The 18149-nt window shown below is 46.8% G+C and overlaps 1 protein-coding gene across 1 annotated transcript in view; it reads right to left on the bottom strand.

The window, feature by feature from the left end:
• The window catches only part of CARMIL1 (capping protein regulator and myosin 1 linker 1), a 1545633-nt gene that overhangs the window by 714570 nt on the left and 812914 nt on the right, over positions 1 to 18149 (bottom strand). The window contains exon 9 of the mRNA XM_069613644.1: positions 12045 to 12120. Within this exon, the coding sequence (XP_069469745.1) occupies positions 12045 to 12120 (76 nt within the window). The remainder of the gene's footprint in view (positions 1 to 12044; positions 12121 to 18149) is intronic.

The raw sequence follows: 18149 nt of genomic DNA, 5'->3' as shown, positions 1-18149 counted from the left end.
AGGAATCGACCACTATCCTCCTGCCTAAGCCGGGAAAAGATCCGAGAAACCTAACCTCCTACAGGCCGATTGCTCTCTTAAACATTGATGCAAACATATACTCAAAAATCCTGGCAACCCGCCTGAATCACATCCTACCGAAAATTATCCATCCCGATCAGGCAGGTTTCATTTTGCATTGGACAGCAGGAGATAGCATACAAAGAACATTAAACCTAATAGACCTTGCCTCCCGGAACTCTCAAAAACTAGTGTTGGTGGCTCTGTCTGGACGCAGCTAAGGCATTTGATAGGGTGGATTGGACATTCATGAAGCACACCCTTGGGGCCTTCGGCTTCGGGCCAATCTTCCAAACGATGGCTCTAGCCAACTATAGCAACCCAAAAACCAGCCTAAGAATCAACGGCCACAATTCGGACCCAATCCCCCTATCATGCGGAACCCGACAAGGCTGCCAGCTGTCGCCCCTGCTCTTTGCACTCACCATGGAGCCATTCGCCCAAAGAATCAGACGAAACAACCAAATTAAGGGCATACAGAGTGGCCCCGCGCAACACAAAATCGCCCTATACACGGACGACGTTCTGCTCACGATCTCAGAGGCCCACTCATCCCTAAAACACGCGATCTGTGAAATCGCCACCTATGGGGAAGTCTCTGGCTTCTCCATAAACTTCGACAAGTCATCGGCTTCGGGCATCGGCCTCAATTCAGCGGAGCAGGAGCCACCGACCAAGATATGCCCAATAACATGGGAAAAAAAGGCCATCCCCTATTTAGGGGTCCATATTCCGGCGGACCCGAGAGACACATATAAGGTCAACTTTCCTCGACTCTTCACAGAATTGGAAGGCGACTTGAAACGATGGGAGACCCAAGAGATCTCACTGCTAGGGCGCATCACAGCATGCAAGATGAACCTCCTCCCGAGATTCCTGTACACCTGCGCCTCCCTACCAGTAGCGATTCCCACAACAACTGTCCGAGGTCTCCAGAGGAAAATGCTGAACTTTATCTGGAAAGGTAAGAGAGCGAGAATCCCTCTCAGGACGATGCTGGGGGGTTCCAAACTGGGAGGGCTCGGGGTCCCAGACTTGCAAGCCTACAGAGTGGCGGCACAACTGGCACAGGTTCAGGCATGGCAAAACATAACAAACCGCCCTAGATGGGTTGAGCTGGAACAATCGCGAATACCCCTGCCCCTACAATTCTTGCCACATATCCCCACCCCCCCTCAGGTCACATTGGAGAGACCTCCTCCTATCAACTAAACACACCCTCAGCTCCTGGGACTGGGCACTAAAACGGAAGGGAGTGCCAAGGGGACTGAGCCCACAATCCCCAATCTTTCACAACCCAACTTTCTCACCTGGAGCGAATCCCCGCAACTTTCAGAATTGGATAAACGGGGGACTGGAGACGGAGGACCAGCTATACATGGGAGGGAGACCACTCACATTCGACCAATGCAAGGAGAAATTCCAACTCCAGGAAAGAGACAGATTTACCTACATCCAGATACGCCACTGGTGCTCGCATCCCCAGACCCTCCAAGCAGCGACACGCCCCCGACCGCTCTGGAACTCACACTGAGAGACCTCCCCACCCGCGGTAGAGTATCCACCCTATATAGACGCTTCTTAGCCGACTTCCTGACTACAAAGACTCGATGCATGGCTCAGTGGGAGGCAGACCTGGGACACCCAATCGAGGACCAAACCTGGGTGGACATATGGACCAGAACACACACCTCATCTACCTGCATCACCAACAGGTAATGTGCTTATAAGGTCACACTCCGGTGGTATTAACCGCCCCTCCGACTTCACCATATAAATCCGCGAGTGGACTACTCCTGTTGGAGAGGATGCCGCCGTCCAGGCTCCTTCTTCCACATGTGGTGGACCTGCCCAAAGATCCAACAGTTCTGGAGGACATGCCTGGGGACCATCACGCAGATTACCGGAACGACAATCCCCCTGGAACCAGAACCAGTCTTGCTGGGAGCCCCGATCCCCACGATCTACCCGCGCTCCGGGCCCAGATCGAAACTACTAACCCACTGCCTCCTGGCAGGGAAAACAGTGGTGGCTCGAACTTGGAAATCCCCTGAAGGCCCTCACATAGCCCAATGGTGGACCAAACTCTGGGACATTTTGATCGCGGAGAAAGTGACGGCGGCACAAGCGGGAATACTCCACAGGTTCCGGAATATTTGGGCCCCAGTGCTTGAATACGACCAGCGCTTCCCCGCCCTGACTTACAAACCGACCCGGGCCCGCTGGATCCTGGAAAACCAAGGGATCCCTGAGGCAGACTCATAGACGCCGAGGCAAGAATCAGACAGTCTAGGAGGGAAGATACCACCTCCAGAAACTGAGGAGCAGTGGGGTCGAGGGACGAGGAGAGGGAGGAAACCCAGGGGGGGGGATAAGAGACTGGGGATCAATATGCCTAAAGAATCACTGCTGATATTGTTTGTAATATCATCCTGCCTTGATTTAAAATAAACAAAGTAAAAAAAAAACTGTATATCCTTATGCCTCTGAAGCATCCTTTGATTAGGCTGTCCAGACACAAATTAAAGTAATAATAGCATCATGTTTTCTATTTTAAAGCCCATCTCTTGAAAACTGGTCCATGCAAGACAAAACCGATGACACAAGCCTCAGCCAACTGGGGATCAGTGATAACTCCACAGGATTCAAAACACAATATAATCCGAGATGATTTCATTACTACCTCGAAGTGAACACCCTCCACTGCCCCACCAAGCAAATCATTCAATTGTCAGTGGCAAGAGCAATTGCTGATTCTCAAATTTGGCTTTCTCACTTGTATCATCTTAAAGAAACAGATTTCACAGCAATGAAAATTTATGAGAAAAGAGAGCACGGTCATATTAGGTAGCTAGTGAAAACAATACAGTGCCTAAGATCACTTGAAAAAATTAGCCTTTCCTCTAGAAGAGATGTCTATAGAATAAGGCTTACAGAGGCCAAGTTGCTGTTATCAAATCCGTTTGCACACTATGCACTGAAGTGACGATGCATAGGTCCCATCTGGAAGAGTTGCATTCAGTAGTGAATGGAGATGCAGAAATGTATCTATTCCGCAAGGGCAGCTTCTCAAACCTTCCTAACGCAAAAATCAGATGTTACGTTATGATCAGACTATCTTCAGCCATTACTCATATGAAAATAGAGCTTGGATCACATCGAAGGTGTGCAGACTATCTGACTGAAGAACAGTGTGGTTATGAGGGACAACATATATTAAACAAAAATACTAAATTAAACGAGACTCAGATTTTGCCATCAGAGTGAAAAATGAAAGTGTATGGCACACTGCCTTATCCTCATAATTAATGGAATAAGGTCCTGAATGGACCAGGCTTAGAGCCCACTCACTCACCTGGCTGAAGTGATAGCAAATGAAGCAGCAATTTACTCGAATGTCTTAGGCATTAGTAAACTCTGCAATGGGATTCCCTTGGAAGTAAGTTCATGAACTGATGTGAGCATGGATTTCAATCTAACAGCACTGATGTAAGGGTTGTGTAAAGGTTTTTTAGGGTTAATGCAAACGGACAATTTGTCACTGTCTCTCTCAGCAGTAGAGATACATTTTCTCATCCTTACTTGTGGCACCCTAGGTTGTGGACTTGTATCCCCTCGCTCAAGAATCGCAAGGCACTGAACTGTATAATTGAAAAAGAAAGAAATTGCGTGTGGTACGTTTTTAAGATCAAATTCATGACGTTGGACATGCGAGAGTCAACTTGAACATACTATTCCACCAAAAGGAGTGTGAATGACATACAGCTTTGGCCCAGCAGCAGAAATGTGTGCTACAGTGGTGGATAGAAGCAAAAATCTAAAGTCCAGTTGGAATTACACACAACTTCCAGTTCCATACTGTAAGATCGAAGTGACCAAAGGCCTGCTTCTTGAAACAGAGGCTCTCTGCCGCAGTAGAAAGGAGGGTCAGAGATTGTGTCATCTGCTTACACAGGAGATGATGTGTCTGCAAAAGGCCCAGTTCGTTAGGCACGACATAGGAAGTATGCCCGAAAACCACAGGGGCAATGCAAGGACAATCAGAACTGTAGGAATTGATACTTATTTTCAGATTCTTCTGTGTGCCAAGAAAAGGAACAAGCTGATCATAAATGCACCAACTGAGAAGTCTCGACACCTGTCCATCTAAGGTTATTATTTCTAGGGCATTTATTGAGAAAGGACCAAGCATCGGAGCGCTTTATAAGACGATTGCAAGCGAGTTGGTAGCGTACAACAGGGGAGGTCAGCAAAACTGCCACTAAGAGATCTACATGCAACCAGGGGAGGAAACGGGAGAAGCAGATCACCCAGTTTCAAGTTAGGTGGGCTGTGGAGGCAGTATGAACCTATGTGTTAAGGGGGAACATTCCTTGGAAAGGAGTGTCTTCAGCCCTGTGATGAATCCGATGGAGTCATCACTGATTTTCCGGCGGTAACCTCCTCCCATGTGGCCAGAGCACGGCAGCCACTACCTGATCCTGACTCTGTGGGCGGCTATATGAGGCGGATCAAATGGAGGGAGACAACCTCCGGGAGATATCGAGGCTTCATCGGGTGAGACATGATATCCCCCATTTTCCCTTGAAGATAACCCTCCCATATCTAATACCAGCATCGCCTACTGCCATACAGCTACTCATGAAGAATAGAGAAGAACTTTCCCCAAGACCTATAGGCCAACCTTCCAACTTTGGTTCGCCTTGTGAAACTTATGAAACCACCTTCTCCAGTCCCAACTATCAATCATCCAGGACTGACTTGCCATTGAAAACCATTGATAATGTTTTTCCAAACTTTTCGATCCATTTCTCAAAAATAGACTTCCTTTCCTAGAATTACCAAAATACTGGAAAGAGGGCTCGAGTAATGCAGAGCAAGGGTGACCACAACCCCAGCGAGCACTCTAGTTGTTGCTCGCATACACCTGTTCCCGAGAAATATAAAAAGCTGAGAGTCGAAGTCTGCTGCTGGCGGGAGAGAGCGGCGTCTCCCTGTAAGAATCGAGAAACTGAGCGGCTTGGATCGGCATGGTGAAGCAATGCGGCTCATGGACCAAGGAAAAGGAAGCTGCTGCACGAGAAGGCCACGCCTCGGGAATGCCAAGAGCCAACGAGAGACTCCTGGGAGTTCACATGTGACAAAGAGAAGCGCTTCACTTACCAGAGCCTGGAACGAAGAAACCATGTGAAGTGGAAGCCGTGAGAGACGGGAAAACCAAGAGGAAGCAGGCGCAAGAAAGAAGCAGATGGAAACACTTCACCGGCTGACCCTAGGAAGGCCAACAAGAGCCGGTGAGTCCACCCAGAGACAGCACGGACACTGAGCGTACTGGTGGCCACGCAGCATGCAAGTAATTGTAAATAAAGCAACCGAGAGAGAAAAAGCAAAAGGAGTTGTTGTTAAAGAGGGAATTGAACAACGAGCAAAACGCTTACAAATATGTGAATGCACACAATGCAAATACATGGATGGGAACCCCAAATAGAATAACATATCAAGAAGATACATTATCAAACAAAGTATATGTGCATCTCTGGGAGAGGGCAGAGACCCCATATGAACAGAAGCCCTGGCAGCAGAGTATACCCAACAATTACAAGTGTATAAATATAAGAAGCCCTGGCAGCAGAGTATACCCAACAATTACAAGTGTACAAATATAAGAAGCCCTGGCAGGAGAGTATACCAGGCAATTACAAGTGTGTGAATACAGGAAGCCCTGGCAGGGGAGTATACCAGGCAATTATAACTGAGTGGAAACAAGACGTCCTGCCAGGAGTGTATACCAGCTAATTATAAGAAATGTACAAGAGTTTAAGAAGTCATGAGAAGAAACATCAGGACTAGGAAAAGGAATATGTTTACTAAGAGAAGAGGAGCAAACCCCTGGCAGAAAAGTATACCAGGTATCCCAAAAGAGACAAAATTACAAAGCCAGACAGTTTTGTGTGTCAGTGTTGTTGCCCAAGAAACTGTTTCTGAAACATCAGAGAGTAAAGAGGAATCCAGGGGAAGGGAACAACCCTCTGGAGCCAGGACCTCTATGCCTGAAGAACATTTGTGTTGGAGCCACTTATTCTTCCATTATGAACACATTTCAAAATTATCCACGGTTAAATACATTTCCATATTCACCTTACAATTTAGTATATAGTGTGAGGGTAAGAATAGAACTTTGGACACAAACAGTTTTTCTTGTTTTGGACATTCTGACACAGACATATCCTTAGATCATTCCAGACTCCTCACAGTCCTTTCCTGAAATGTAGAAGCAAAGGGGTAAATCTGCTGATGACGTGCAGGAAATTGCATTAAAGTTGCTATTTGAGTTACTCTTTGTGACAAAAATGTAAATATAGGAACGAACCTAAGTGTTAAATATTTACTTCATTTAGGGTATTTACTGAGTTGGCAACCTAGCCAATAAGGGCCCGATTCACAGAAGCATTTTATAATGGTGCAAGCCCATTGGAAAAGGCTCTGTGAATCATGCCCCAAGTATCGATTAAACACCTTAAAGTGCAAATAGGGATACAGAGATGCAACGGACGGAATAGAAATTGCTGGGAGCAATGTAGCTCCTTGCTTGTAACCTAGAAGTGTGAAGTTAGCTTGACACCAACAATTCTTTGGACTCCGCCGGCCAACTTGTACCATACAGACATTCCCTGGTGACAAACTCGTAGTTTAGGAATCTGCATAAAAGAGCATCAGAACACATCTAGAAGACATTCGAAAAATAATGGGTCATATATAAAACTCTCATGTGGAAGTTGGATTTGCAGCATGCTACATACTAGGTCCTAATCCCCAAAGGTTGCACCTGCTTACTGAGTGATGCCTGATACCTAGACGATGCTTTTAGCTCTTGCACATTATGAGTATTTCAATAAATGAAAGGGCATATATACTAAACATTTTAGACACAGTATATGTTTGAATCAATATGCGTTATACAATAAGTGAACTGTAGCAGAAGGAATCTCAGGAAGGATACTACTGGGTCCTACAGAATGGACTTTCAAGGGTGACCCTTGGACAAGAGGGGAGGGGGTTGAACAGTGACATTTAAATGTATGTAATACCTCCGTAGGTGAACAGGTGTTGCTGGAAAATAATTGTTTTCAGTCATTTCATGTATTGGTTGGTGGGGGGTGGGGGTGCTAGTCCTAGATGCAATGGCAGATTATTTCACAGTTTAGACATTGTGGCGAATCCTGAGGAACAGTCACTGCTTTAGATGGGGAAGCCCCTTCCCATGAGACCAGGGTAAAGAGGCTGCTTTCCGATAGTCCCCATGGGGGTGGTACTCAGCGGCAGGATCTCATGGGGAGGGAGGACCACACTGAGAGCAGTGGCCACATATGGAGAACACATTATCCTTTTGACCCTCCCACCTTCCCTGTAACCCTGTTTCTTCACCCCTCAACCAAGGACCACAATGTACTGTTGTGATATATCTCTAGTAGAGACCACTGAGCAGAAAGACACTCACACAGTATACTCACACAGTATTCTATGGCGTGTGAATCCATGCCAGTCCCCATGCTGGAGAATTTGAAGGACCTTCACCCGTCCTGGGTAAATCTCTTCCCCAGGATTGTTCAAAGTCAATTTCCACAAATGTTCAAACAGAAGAATAAAGTCTTCAACCAGTTCTTGAAAGTTCCAAATGAAACAAAAGTTCACCAAGCAAAAATCCCACTGGTAACAGTTCTTCATCTTTCAGTTGAAAGTATCCCTTTTCAATTCCAGCCAAGGAAATAGCACCAATGGTAATCCAGGATGTCTTATTTCCAAGATTTTTTTGCCACAGTTCAAAAAATAGATAAGGCACGTCTTCCTCTACAATTCTACAGGCGTTCATAACCTATGCGGTACATTTGGTATAATTGTCCGGGTGCTTCTTCTTGGGTTGTTGCTTTCCTCGTGACAACCACCCTTCTACTACTGTTACCATGGAAACAGTAGACTCCTTGGTTCCACAGTATGCCACTACTTCAACCAACATCAATGAGGCATCCACTGACAGTACTATACACAACCAATGGTCTGGTATAACTTTATATATTAGAATGGTTATGCAATTTAAATACAAGACACTTTGACCTCTACAGCTAGGCAAGGCACTCTTCTTTCCTATGCTCCAAGAAAAGGGCAGTCTCTTTGCCTCTTCTGGCTGCCTTACTGCCACCACAATAACCTGTCTCTGCTTTCAGATTGACTTCCGCTCAACTTCAAATGTCTCAGCATTACAGGTTATATGCTCAATCTTCTCACATACACCCAGCTCCCTTCACCAGCTTTGTAAACACCTTCTTTATTTCAATAGCTTCCGTCGAGCTGTATTGCCATACTTCCAAGTACAGACAACAATCTCCCACTTGTATCAGAGGACACTGGACCCTTAACTTCACCAGTTAGGTGGATTGATTTAAACAGGGTTTTCTCCGCTATAGAAAGGGTGTGCCTCTTGGCTTGGGTAATGCTGGTTGTTGTTATTAATACAACAACTTCGGCTATTAAAGAATACTTCTTAGTGTTACAAGGTCCAGCCTTCAAAGGAAAACTACTCTTTAAGGTAGATATTGAACCTTAAGTATCTGTAAGGGTTTGTATTCCCACATATTAACACAGATACTTTCTACTTCGGTCAGGAATCACAATTGGTCACACGTGACCTTCCTTTGATGCCATAAGATCTTGTAACAAGTGTGAAAGTCAGCTTCAAGGGTTTTTGGGGTATTTTAGAAAGCGTTCCCCCTTTTTATTGGAGCCACGCCACCTCTCTGGCAACATTTAAAAGTTCAGCAACGGATTTTCTTCACACCCGAGCAATATAACATTTACTAGAAGTGCGTGTGATACATTTCCATTGGAAAGAATAGCTTTAACAATGATGGACAGTTTATAATCGCTTCTACTCTTACGCAAGCCACTTTAGAGCTGGGAACCTCAACGCCAAGCTTTATTCACCGGCTCCAGGAACAACGCGGTTGCTGGCTGCTTCAACTTCCAGACTTCTTCCTCTTCTACTAAAGCTTTAGGGGCACTTGGGACCGACAGCCCTCTGCAGCATGGGTGTCTCCGGTCTGTCCACTTGAACTGGGAGTCTCCTGCACTCCTCTATACCTTGACTTGCTTATTGCCACAGACCTCAGGCTACAGCACGGTCACAGCTGGCTCTTTTGGTTTATACTCCGACAAAAGAATGTTTTTATTTTGCACCTGGAGACCATCAAAATGGCAGCGGTGCACGGTATAAATCACAATAATATAACATAAAATATACACATTTATCTTGTGTACTATGGATGCTTATTGCTACCAACATCTGCTATTAGTTTTCAAAACACCTTCTACTTATATCACCATTTGTGTAATGGTCAACCATGGAATGTTCCTACTAACATCACACCCTGTATGTTTATTTTGTTCTATTGCTATTTATTGCTCAATACAATTGCTGCTATTTATACTTTATATTATTCAGCATGCACTCAGGTCACCTCTTACCAAGCTACTGACATCAGTATTTTTCTATGTTCACTGAATAAACTATTCTTCTTACAGATTGAATAGTGGTTCCTACCCACTACTGCAGAAGGTTTCAGTTGAAGGATCATTGCATATGTTACTCAAAAGTACTGTAATGCACGAGAATATTGTATCAATACATGGATCACTCATTCTCGTATCTCCTACCATACATGCAGGCTGGACACTCAGTCTCACCTCTCCACTGGTGGCCAAACTGATTTGGCACCACTGGGGTGTGAGATTTTCTTCAACTCCATTTACTTCTCACCTATTGTGTCCTCCTGCATTCAACTGTGCATGGCCATCTCTTGGTATATACACTTCTGTCAGTTAGCTTGGCTCCAACAGGTTACCTTCTGGGTTTATCAAGAATGGGGTCAGTATGATGTATCTGGTAGAGAAGCCTCCATACCTCAATGGCACTCTTGAGCACATCTTAAGGCCAAAGCACATCGATGATGTGATTGAAGCTGGTACCACTCCTACATTGTTCTAGTAACCTCCCCCATGAAAAGATTGCTTGCCATCAGGGCTACTTTTTCCTTCCTTTTCAGCGTCAAATTTTCATTTAATCAAATCAACACTGGCTATATTTGCATACCTGCGACCAATATCATACACATCCTCTGGGTAAACCCATGTGAACTTGAACATCCATGTGTGTGGGTTTCATGTCCTTCCGTCTGCTTCCCTCACATCTACTTCCATTATCCTTTTCACCCTAGAAACCATGGCCTTGTTTTTTACATTGACATGGTCCCAATTCACCTCTATATGGTCAAGGCTAATTGCCTAAATATCCCAATGGTAGTGCTATGAATAATATAAATGACTCTTAACATAACATTTACTTGCAGTTTTTTTACAAAGCAAGAACATGGCTATAGGGTGCACTTTCACTAAACGCCCATCAACTACGGAACTGTCATGTTACAGCGCCCTCACCTAATTTTGGATTGCCAGATGGTAAGCAGTACGTGTACGTGCAATACCATGTTCCTGGACACAGAACATCTAGATGGCAGTCTTTAGGTGAATCAAACAAAGGAAGCATGTCTAAACAGAAAGATACCCTTAAATTCTAAAGGACTGAAGCTTAAATGTCTTAACTTCATCCGTGCAAATAAACGGGACCAGGGGAAGCTTATATCAATCTAGGAAGACTTTTTGACTGCAAAGCAGTTATTAGTGTACACAACTTCCAGGTGTGAAGTGGCTCCATTTTAGCAATGGAGTGGGAGCAAACATCACCAAAGCAAAGGCTTGTGGTAATAGAATGGATGCATTTCTTTATGGTACATGTGTCAAAACTAGAAATCCTGGATACAAACAAATCAGTCCTCACTATAAATCATCAATCTGATGAATAGGCACAGTTGTTAGGCGTGTTCGGTCATCTACAAGGGGAAATGTAGCATGAGGCCCTGTACCTATGGGCAGTGGTGAGTAAAGGGTTGGACAATAACCCCCCTTTTCTCTTATGACTTGAGCAGACTGATACATTGAGAGGAATCTTTCTAATCCTAATCAAGCCATGCAACGGATGTAGCCAAATCCGAAGGAGCCCCACCAGGGCAACTGGGCCATAAAGTGCTCAGCGCTGGTCTACATACCGAATTGGCAGATCAAGAGGAAACAAAGAGAGGGGCAGCATGTCATTTAAAGGTCTTCAGCTAAGCGTTTTCATGTACTTCAGAGTTTATGCGTCTTGATGGGCCTGATGAATTTCCTTTTGTTCTCTGGAAGTCAATGAACAAATTAATCATCTTCCAGTGGGCTGGATCCCTTATTTACACTGGGCATGTGTCTGCCACTGAAAAATACAAACCTTGAAGAGGGCTAATGACCATATGCTTCTTTAAGCCTTACGAAGACCCAGATTAACATTCCTGAAAAATGGAAGAAACTAACTCCTTCGATGGGTTAGGTCGGGGCATGAACTGAATGAAATAAGATGTGTAAAACCAGTATTGAGAGGTGTAGGTGCATAATGACAAAGGGAAGGCAGATTCCTGTCCACAGTAGTTGGTGCAAAATGGTGAAATAGGGACTTCCTCAACTTGAAGGAAAGTGAATGCACAGAACCAGGCTTGATTCGAGATGAACAGCACGAAATGAAGGTCGGACAACTTTGAGAAGCAGTTTAGCAGTATCTAGAGGTAGAGTTGGGCTCACTCGGTTAGTGAACTGAACAAACTGTGGATATAAAGTTACTTGCTTCTGCTGTGCTATCCAAGATAGCTATGAATTCACAGTTTTAGTTTGGATGCTGAAGATTCTAATGTTAATAAGCAGATGCATATTACAAATAATCTGAATGACTATTGCTCAATTCTAATGTACAGCGATATACAGCCCTCTCTCAAAATGATATAATATTTAAGTATGCCGTTATTTTTCACAACACTTTGTATTATTTACTTTCAACCTTAGAAACTTACCAGTCTAAGATCCTTCGAAGACAGCTTGGTGAACCACTGATTATATTCCAGAGCAGCAACTATAGGTATCAAATCTCTAGATAAAAACCAAAAAGAAAACGGTCAGTATAGACACAATTGACTTGAATATTAGGAATACAATATCACATTAATTGCATTTTTTTAATTTACATGTGTTTACATCCATAGATTTGGAACTAACTGTGCTTCAAAATTAAATCTGTAAATACTCAGCAAGCCTAAAATAGGCTGTCCTGAAGCCTTGTGGACTACACAGAAGAGACAACTCGTGGCTCTTTATTTGGTATTCTGGATAAAAGTCGGACAATGCAGACTTAGGTGTCAGAAAGACCAAAGCAAAACAGGGGCAGATCTAAAAAAAAAAAAAGACATTTGAAGGATGGAAATGCCAGTGGGACAACAGTGTTTCATAGTGCTGCATTGCCACTTAAAAAGAAAACCATGACAAGGTCCCCCTGCATGGGGGATGTCTTTGCTTTCTGTGCATTTTAAAGTGCATCACGTTTATGGATACGGGATGTGCTTTCATATGTGCAGAAAAGCAACCTAATATGCAAGTGCACAAAGGCATTTGAATGTGCACATCTATTCGTTTTCCTGGCAGATTTGACCCAGCCAGTGGGATGGTGAGGGGATTCCCAAAGGTCAAAGCCCCAGCCTGGGGCTCAAAGTGTTTTTACGACTACGTCTGTCCAATGGGGAGGCCGGAGACTAGAGAGGAAGTCGACCAGCCAATCAGAGGTTCCGTGCCATTTCATAACAGGTTTCGAATGAGCTTAAACACACACTAACAGCCAAAAAGGGATAAAACGGCTAACTTTTCAAACAATTACAGACAAAAAGGGTTAAACAGGGATTAACAAACACCACAAACAGCCAAATCAACTAACATAGCCCTCCAAAACGGCCCAGCTTCCTTTGTGGGACTTGTTTGGCTCTTAAAATTGGAGTGGACAGGACCGTTTTATAATCTGATCGTTTTAGAGGAGGGTGGGAGTGCTTCTAGTAATTGCATGGGCGTTTGAAGGCGTATTGTGATGTCGGGCATATGTTGCTGCAGAGATGGGCCTACTAGGCCGTGTGGTGCAGTGCTTCACTGCGTGTACTCAGGACACGACTGCACGTGGAGTTGCATATACCCTTTCTTTCTTTCAAATTATCGAATGCATGGGCGGACCCACGCAGGCGCTTCCCCATCCAAAAGGATGATGTGCACCTACCCCACCAATCTTTCACACAGCCCTCACATTCTCATAACTCCTCCCACCGCCCCGTCTGCTCCACAAAATCTAGCAGCACACTGCTCCTCTCCCTACCTCTCACCCCGACTCCTCCCAGCAAAGCCTTCCCACTCAGTTCAGCCACTCCCAGCGCAGACAACCGAACCCTCATCAACTCTCTCTCCTCAACATGCCTCTCACACGCAAGCAAAAAATGTCCCACAGTCTCAGGCACCCCACACACTGCACAGTCCCTCGACTCACGCTTCCCCACTCGAAACAGACTGTCATTCAGCCCCACATGCCCTATCCTCAACTGGTTCAGCATCACCTCCTCCGTCCTCCTCCATTCCAGTTTCCCTGTATCCACCTTCACAGACACTTTCTCACGAACACCAAACATCCACCTGCCCTTCACCCCACTCTCCCACCTCTCCTGCCACTCATCCATAACCCGCTTCACCACCAAAGCCTTCACTTCATCCACACTCAAAGGTATCCTCACATCAACCGCTCCTCTCCTCATACCCGCACCCGCTGCCAAATCCACCAACTCATTACCCAAAATGCCACTGTGACTGGGGACCCACGCCAACTCCAGATCCATCCCCCCACGCACACACTGATCAATCTTCCTCCTGATGTCCAAAATCACATCCTTCCTATCGCCATCCCCTGCCACAATCGCCTGCAAACCACTCAATGAATCAAAAAACACCACCACCTTCTCAAACCCCAACTCGCACACCCTATCAATCGCCAATGCAATCGCCACCAACTCAGCCGTACAAATTGACACGTCATTCGTCAGTCGCCCCACTTTATACTCCCCAGTGCTTTCCAGATAATACGCCATACCCACTCTCCCAGACACAGGATCCTTCGAACCATCCGTGAACACCTTACACCCTTCCTTCCCTGCCACATACGACTGACCCAAAGCCTTGATCTCACCCCACAAACCCCGCTTCTTCGACACCACACTCGCCAACTCCAAACACACCTTTGGAGACCCCATCATCCACATCGGCCATCTCACCAAATCCATACCCGTCACAGCCAACAACTCGCCCACACCCCACTGCACCCCTTCTCCCACATGTGAAACCCCAAAGTGCCCCCCTTCCTCCTCCACCGGTCCTTATAATAGTCAAACCTCCAATTATACAGCAAACATTCACGCACCGGATGAGCCACACTCTTCGCACTGCACTTCACTCACCACCTCATATTCAACGCATCCCTCCTCAACCCCAACAGCATCTCCACCACAAGCACCTGAACCGCATTCACTGGAGAGGACCTCATCACACCCGAACACACCCTCAATGCCCTCGCCTGCACCCTATCCAACCGCAACTTCTGACTCACCGTGAAACCCACTGCCACCTGACATCCAAAATCCATCACACTCAAAATCAACCCCTTATACAACATTCATAAACACTTCTGCTGCACACCCCACTCTTTCCCAGACACCGTCCGAAACAAATTCAGCCTACATTTACACTTATCCACCACACCATCCACCTACAAATTCCAGTTCAACTTCCTATCTAAAATCACCCCCAAGTACCGAAACTCTTCCACACTCTTCACCCTCACACCTTTCAAAACCAAGTCCAACTCCTGCTGCACTCTTCTCCTCGAGAAAACCATACTCACACTTTTATCCAGACACCGAAAAGCCCCATTTCCCACACCACTCCTCCATTCGCACTATTGCAGCTGACTCTGCACCAACAACAAACTCCTCCCTCTTACCCATACCACATCATCATCTGCGAAGAAATCCACCTGACACCCGCTATAGCCCGAATCAACCCATCCACCATCACATTAAACAACATCGCACTAATCACACTCCCCTGCGGAGTTCCATTCTCCATCTTCCAAACCTCAGACATCACCCCCTCACTCTCACCTGAAAGGTCCTATCAGCCAAAAATGCCCTAATCCACCGAAACATCCTCCCCTTCACCCCCATCTCCAACAGTCTCACCAACAACCCACTCCTCCACACCATATCAAACGCCCCCACCAGCTCCCCATCACACAACACCTCCTCCACACCAGTCACCAACCTCACTAACGGATCTGCCACCGACCGATTCCTCCTGAACCCACTCTGAAAATCACTCAAACACCCATTCGACTCCAAGTAAAACCCCAATCGCTCAACCACCATCCGTTCCATAACCGTACACAGCACAACAGTCAGCGCAATCGGCCTATACGACTTACACTCCGTAGGGACCTTGCCACCCTTCAAAATCGCCACCACAATCGCTCTCTTCCACAACCTCGGCAAAACTCCACTCTTCCAGATCTCATTGAACAGAGCCAACAACTCCAACTTACATTCCACTGGCAACTTTTCCCTAACCCGAGGAACAATCAATTCCTGACACAATCCCTCATACAACTCCCAATCAGCCTTCCTAAAATTCAACCGACTCCCAAGCATCAGGGACCTGACCCCTACCTCACCCCTCACAGTCACCAAAATGCCAGAATGATTGCTCCCCATATCCCCATCCTCACGCACCTCCCAATCACATTCACCCGCAATCGCAGCAGACACCCAGGTCAGATCCAAACATGACAACTTCCCAGTCCTCACATCCAACCGCGTGCCCCAACCATCATTCAGCAAAACCAGACACAATTCATCCGCCATGCCCTCCAACAGTTCCCCATTCGCATCCGTCAGATCACTACCCCACAACGTATTGGCACTGTTGAAATCACCACACAAAACGTAAGGTCCCACATGTCCCTTTATCACTCGAGACAGCACACCCTCCTCCACCATCTGACACAGATTATGATAATTCAACACCAATACTTCCGACCCCCCTACCTGAATCCCCGCCCCGATAGCCTCCAATGCTCTACCACAATCTCCCTTGCAACTAACCCCTTCCGAACTGCCAGAGCCACACACCCTCCTCTCCCCCCCAGCCTATCCTTACGAAACAACTCAAAACCTGGAATCATAAACCTCAGATCACCCCTTAACCACGTCTCCTGAATACAAACCACATCAACATTCAGTTCCCCACACAACACTGCTTTCAACTCCTGCCCATTCCTCAACAAACTCCTCGCGTTTCACTGCAAAATCCTCATGCCGACACCCCACTCTGCTTCCGCACTTTAGCAACCATCCTAAACACATCCTGTTCTAACACATCCACAACACTCAAAAACCTCCTCCCCGCTTCTACCACTCCTTTCGTAAGATCCGACACACTGACAGACAAATTCCCCTGAACCAGCTCCAGCACACTCACTATAAAGCACAAACTCAGTTTTCGGGACAACCACCATTTCTACGCCTTTCACCTCACCCACCACTTTCTTCCTTCCCACAGCCTCATCCACCACCGGCTCTCTCCCACTCACCTCACTCACTACCGTACCGGTTTCACCTTTTCCACAGCCTCCGCATAAGACAAACCTTCCGCCGCCCTCACCTGCACCACCTCTCTCGCCACCCTGTGGCTCTCACACCCCCTAAACGCAGTAGAGTGCCCCCCCCCCACAATTCACACACTTCTCCGGGGTCTCCACCTTGCATTCCTTAATATTGTGATCTCCACCACACCTCCCACAGTGCCTCTCATTCCTGCATACTCTCGCCACATGCCCAAACTGCTGACACTTATAACACCTCAAAGGCAACGCTACATAAACTTTCACACAAAACCTTTGGTAACCCAACTCCACCACCTCCGGACACTCCGCCCTCGCAAACCTCACTGCCACAGTCGTAGATACCACATCCCCAAGTGCATCTCTCCTCCCCAACCTCCACGCCTCCACCACCCCCACATCCTCCAGCAGCTCCTCCACCTCAGACATATTCACAGACACCGGCACTCCATACAACACCCCCTTACATGGCACACCACTTTGGTCAAACACTCGCACTGCATGCCTACCCAGACAACGCACCTCCAGAATCTTAGCCTTACTACCAGCATCCGTCCCCTCCACCAACAACCAGCCCCCAGCCACCACTAGCACCCGAGTGACATCCCCCACGGCCGCCTTCACCCATCCAGCAATCACCATCGGATTTTCCCCCAGAAACATCTTCACAGGACTATCAGGCTTCAACACCACCTTCCACACACTGTCACACTGCATCTGCTCCACCCCAGGCACCGCTCCCTGCGGCCCTCAGCCCCTCCAAAGCGCGCTTTTCCTGGGTCCTTGATCCAGAGTTGCCCCGGTCCAACCCCCCATCCATCATCCCTCTGTGGAGACCTGCTGCGATGCCGCCCCTCACTTCCCTCCTTCCCCCCCTCCAGAGATGTAGATTTCACAGTCAGCGTCTTCCCCCGCTTCGCCCCCTCCTCCACCCCCCTTCTTTTCAGCCTTCCCATTTCCCTTTGCCATTCTTACCACCTCCTCCAAGCACACTCACCCCCTGCATCCGCCTAGAGAGTCCGCTCCGCCTCTTCGAGCCCAGCACCCTCCACCCAGACACCGCTCCGCCCTGCCCGAGTCCGCCTCCTCATCTGATGGAACACTGCTCTCTCCCTCTCCTTGCGTTTCCGAACATCCGTTGCATAAACCCGGACTAGCGCCTTCACGCCAGTTCGGGTGATTCCTTTATTTTCTTCTCCCCGCCCCAGGCACGCGACCGGGAATTTCTCCAGCATGTGAAACCACGGGTATGTTAGTTGTTTTTCTGTATGTGGCGTTTGTTAATCCCCGTTTACCCCCTTTTGTCTGTAATTATTTGCAAAATGATCATGTTTTATCCCTTTTTTGGCTGTTAGTGTGTGTTTAAGGACCTTCTCCAATCGTCCCTTTTACCCTTACACTTTTGTATGCAATCCTTCAAAAAAAA

Source organism: Ambystoma mexicanum, chromosome 5p (genome assembly GCF_040938575.1).
Source record: "Ambystoma mexicanum isolate Mex_15411 chromosome 5p, UKY_AmexF1_1, whole genome shotgun sequence".
In the NCBI taxonomy this organism is placed as follows: domain Eukaryota; kingdom Metazoa; phylum Chordata; class Amphibia; order Caudata; family Ambystomatidae; genus Ambystoma; species Ambystoma mexicanum.
Note: the sequence above shows the minus strand (reverse complement) of the source record. Positions and strands in the feature narration are given on the sequence as shown.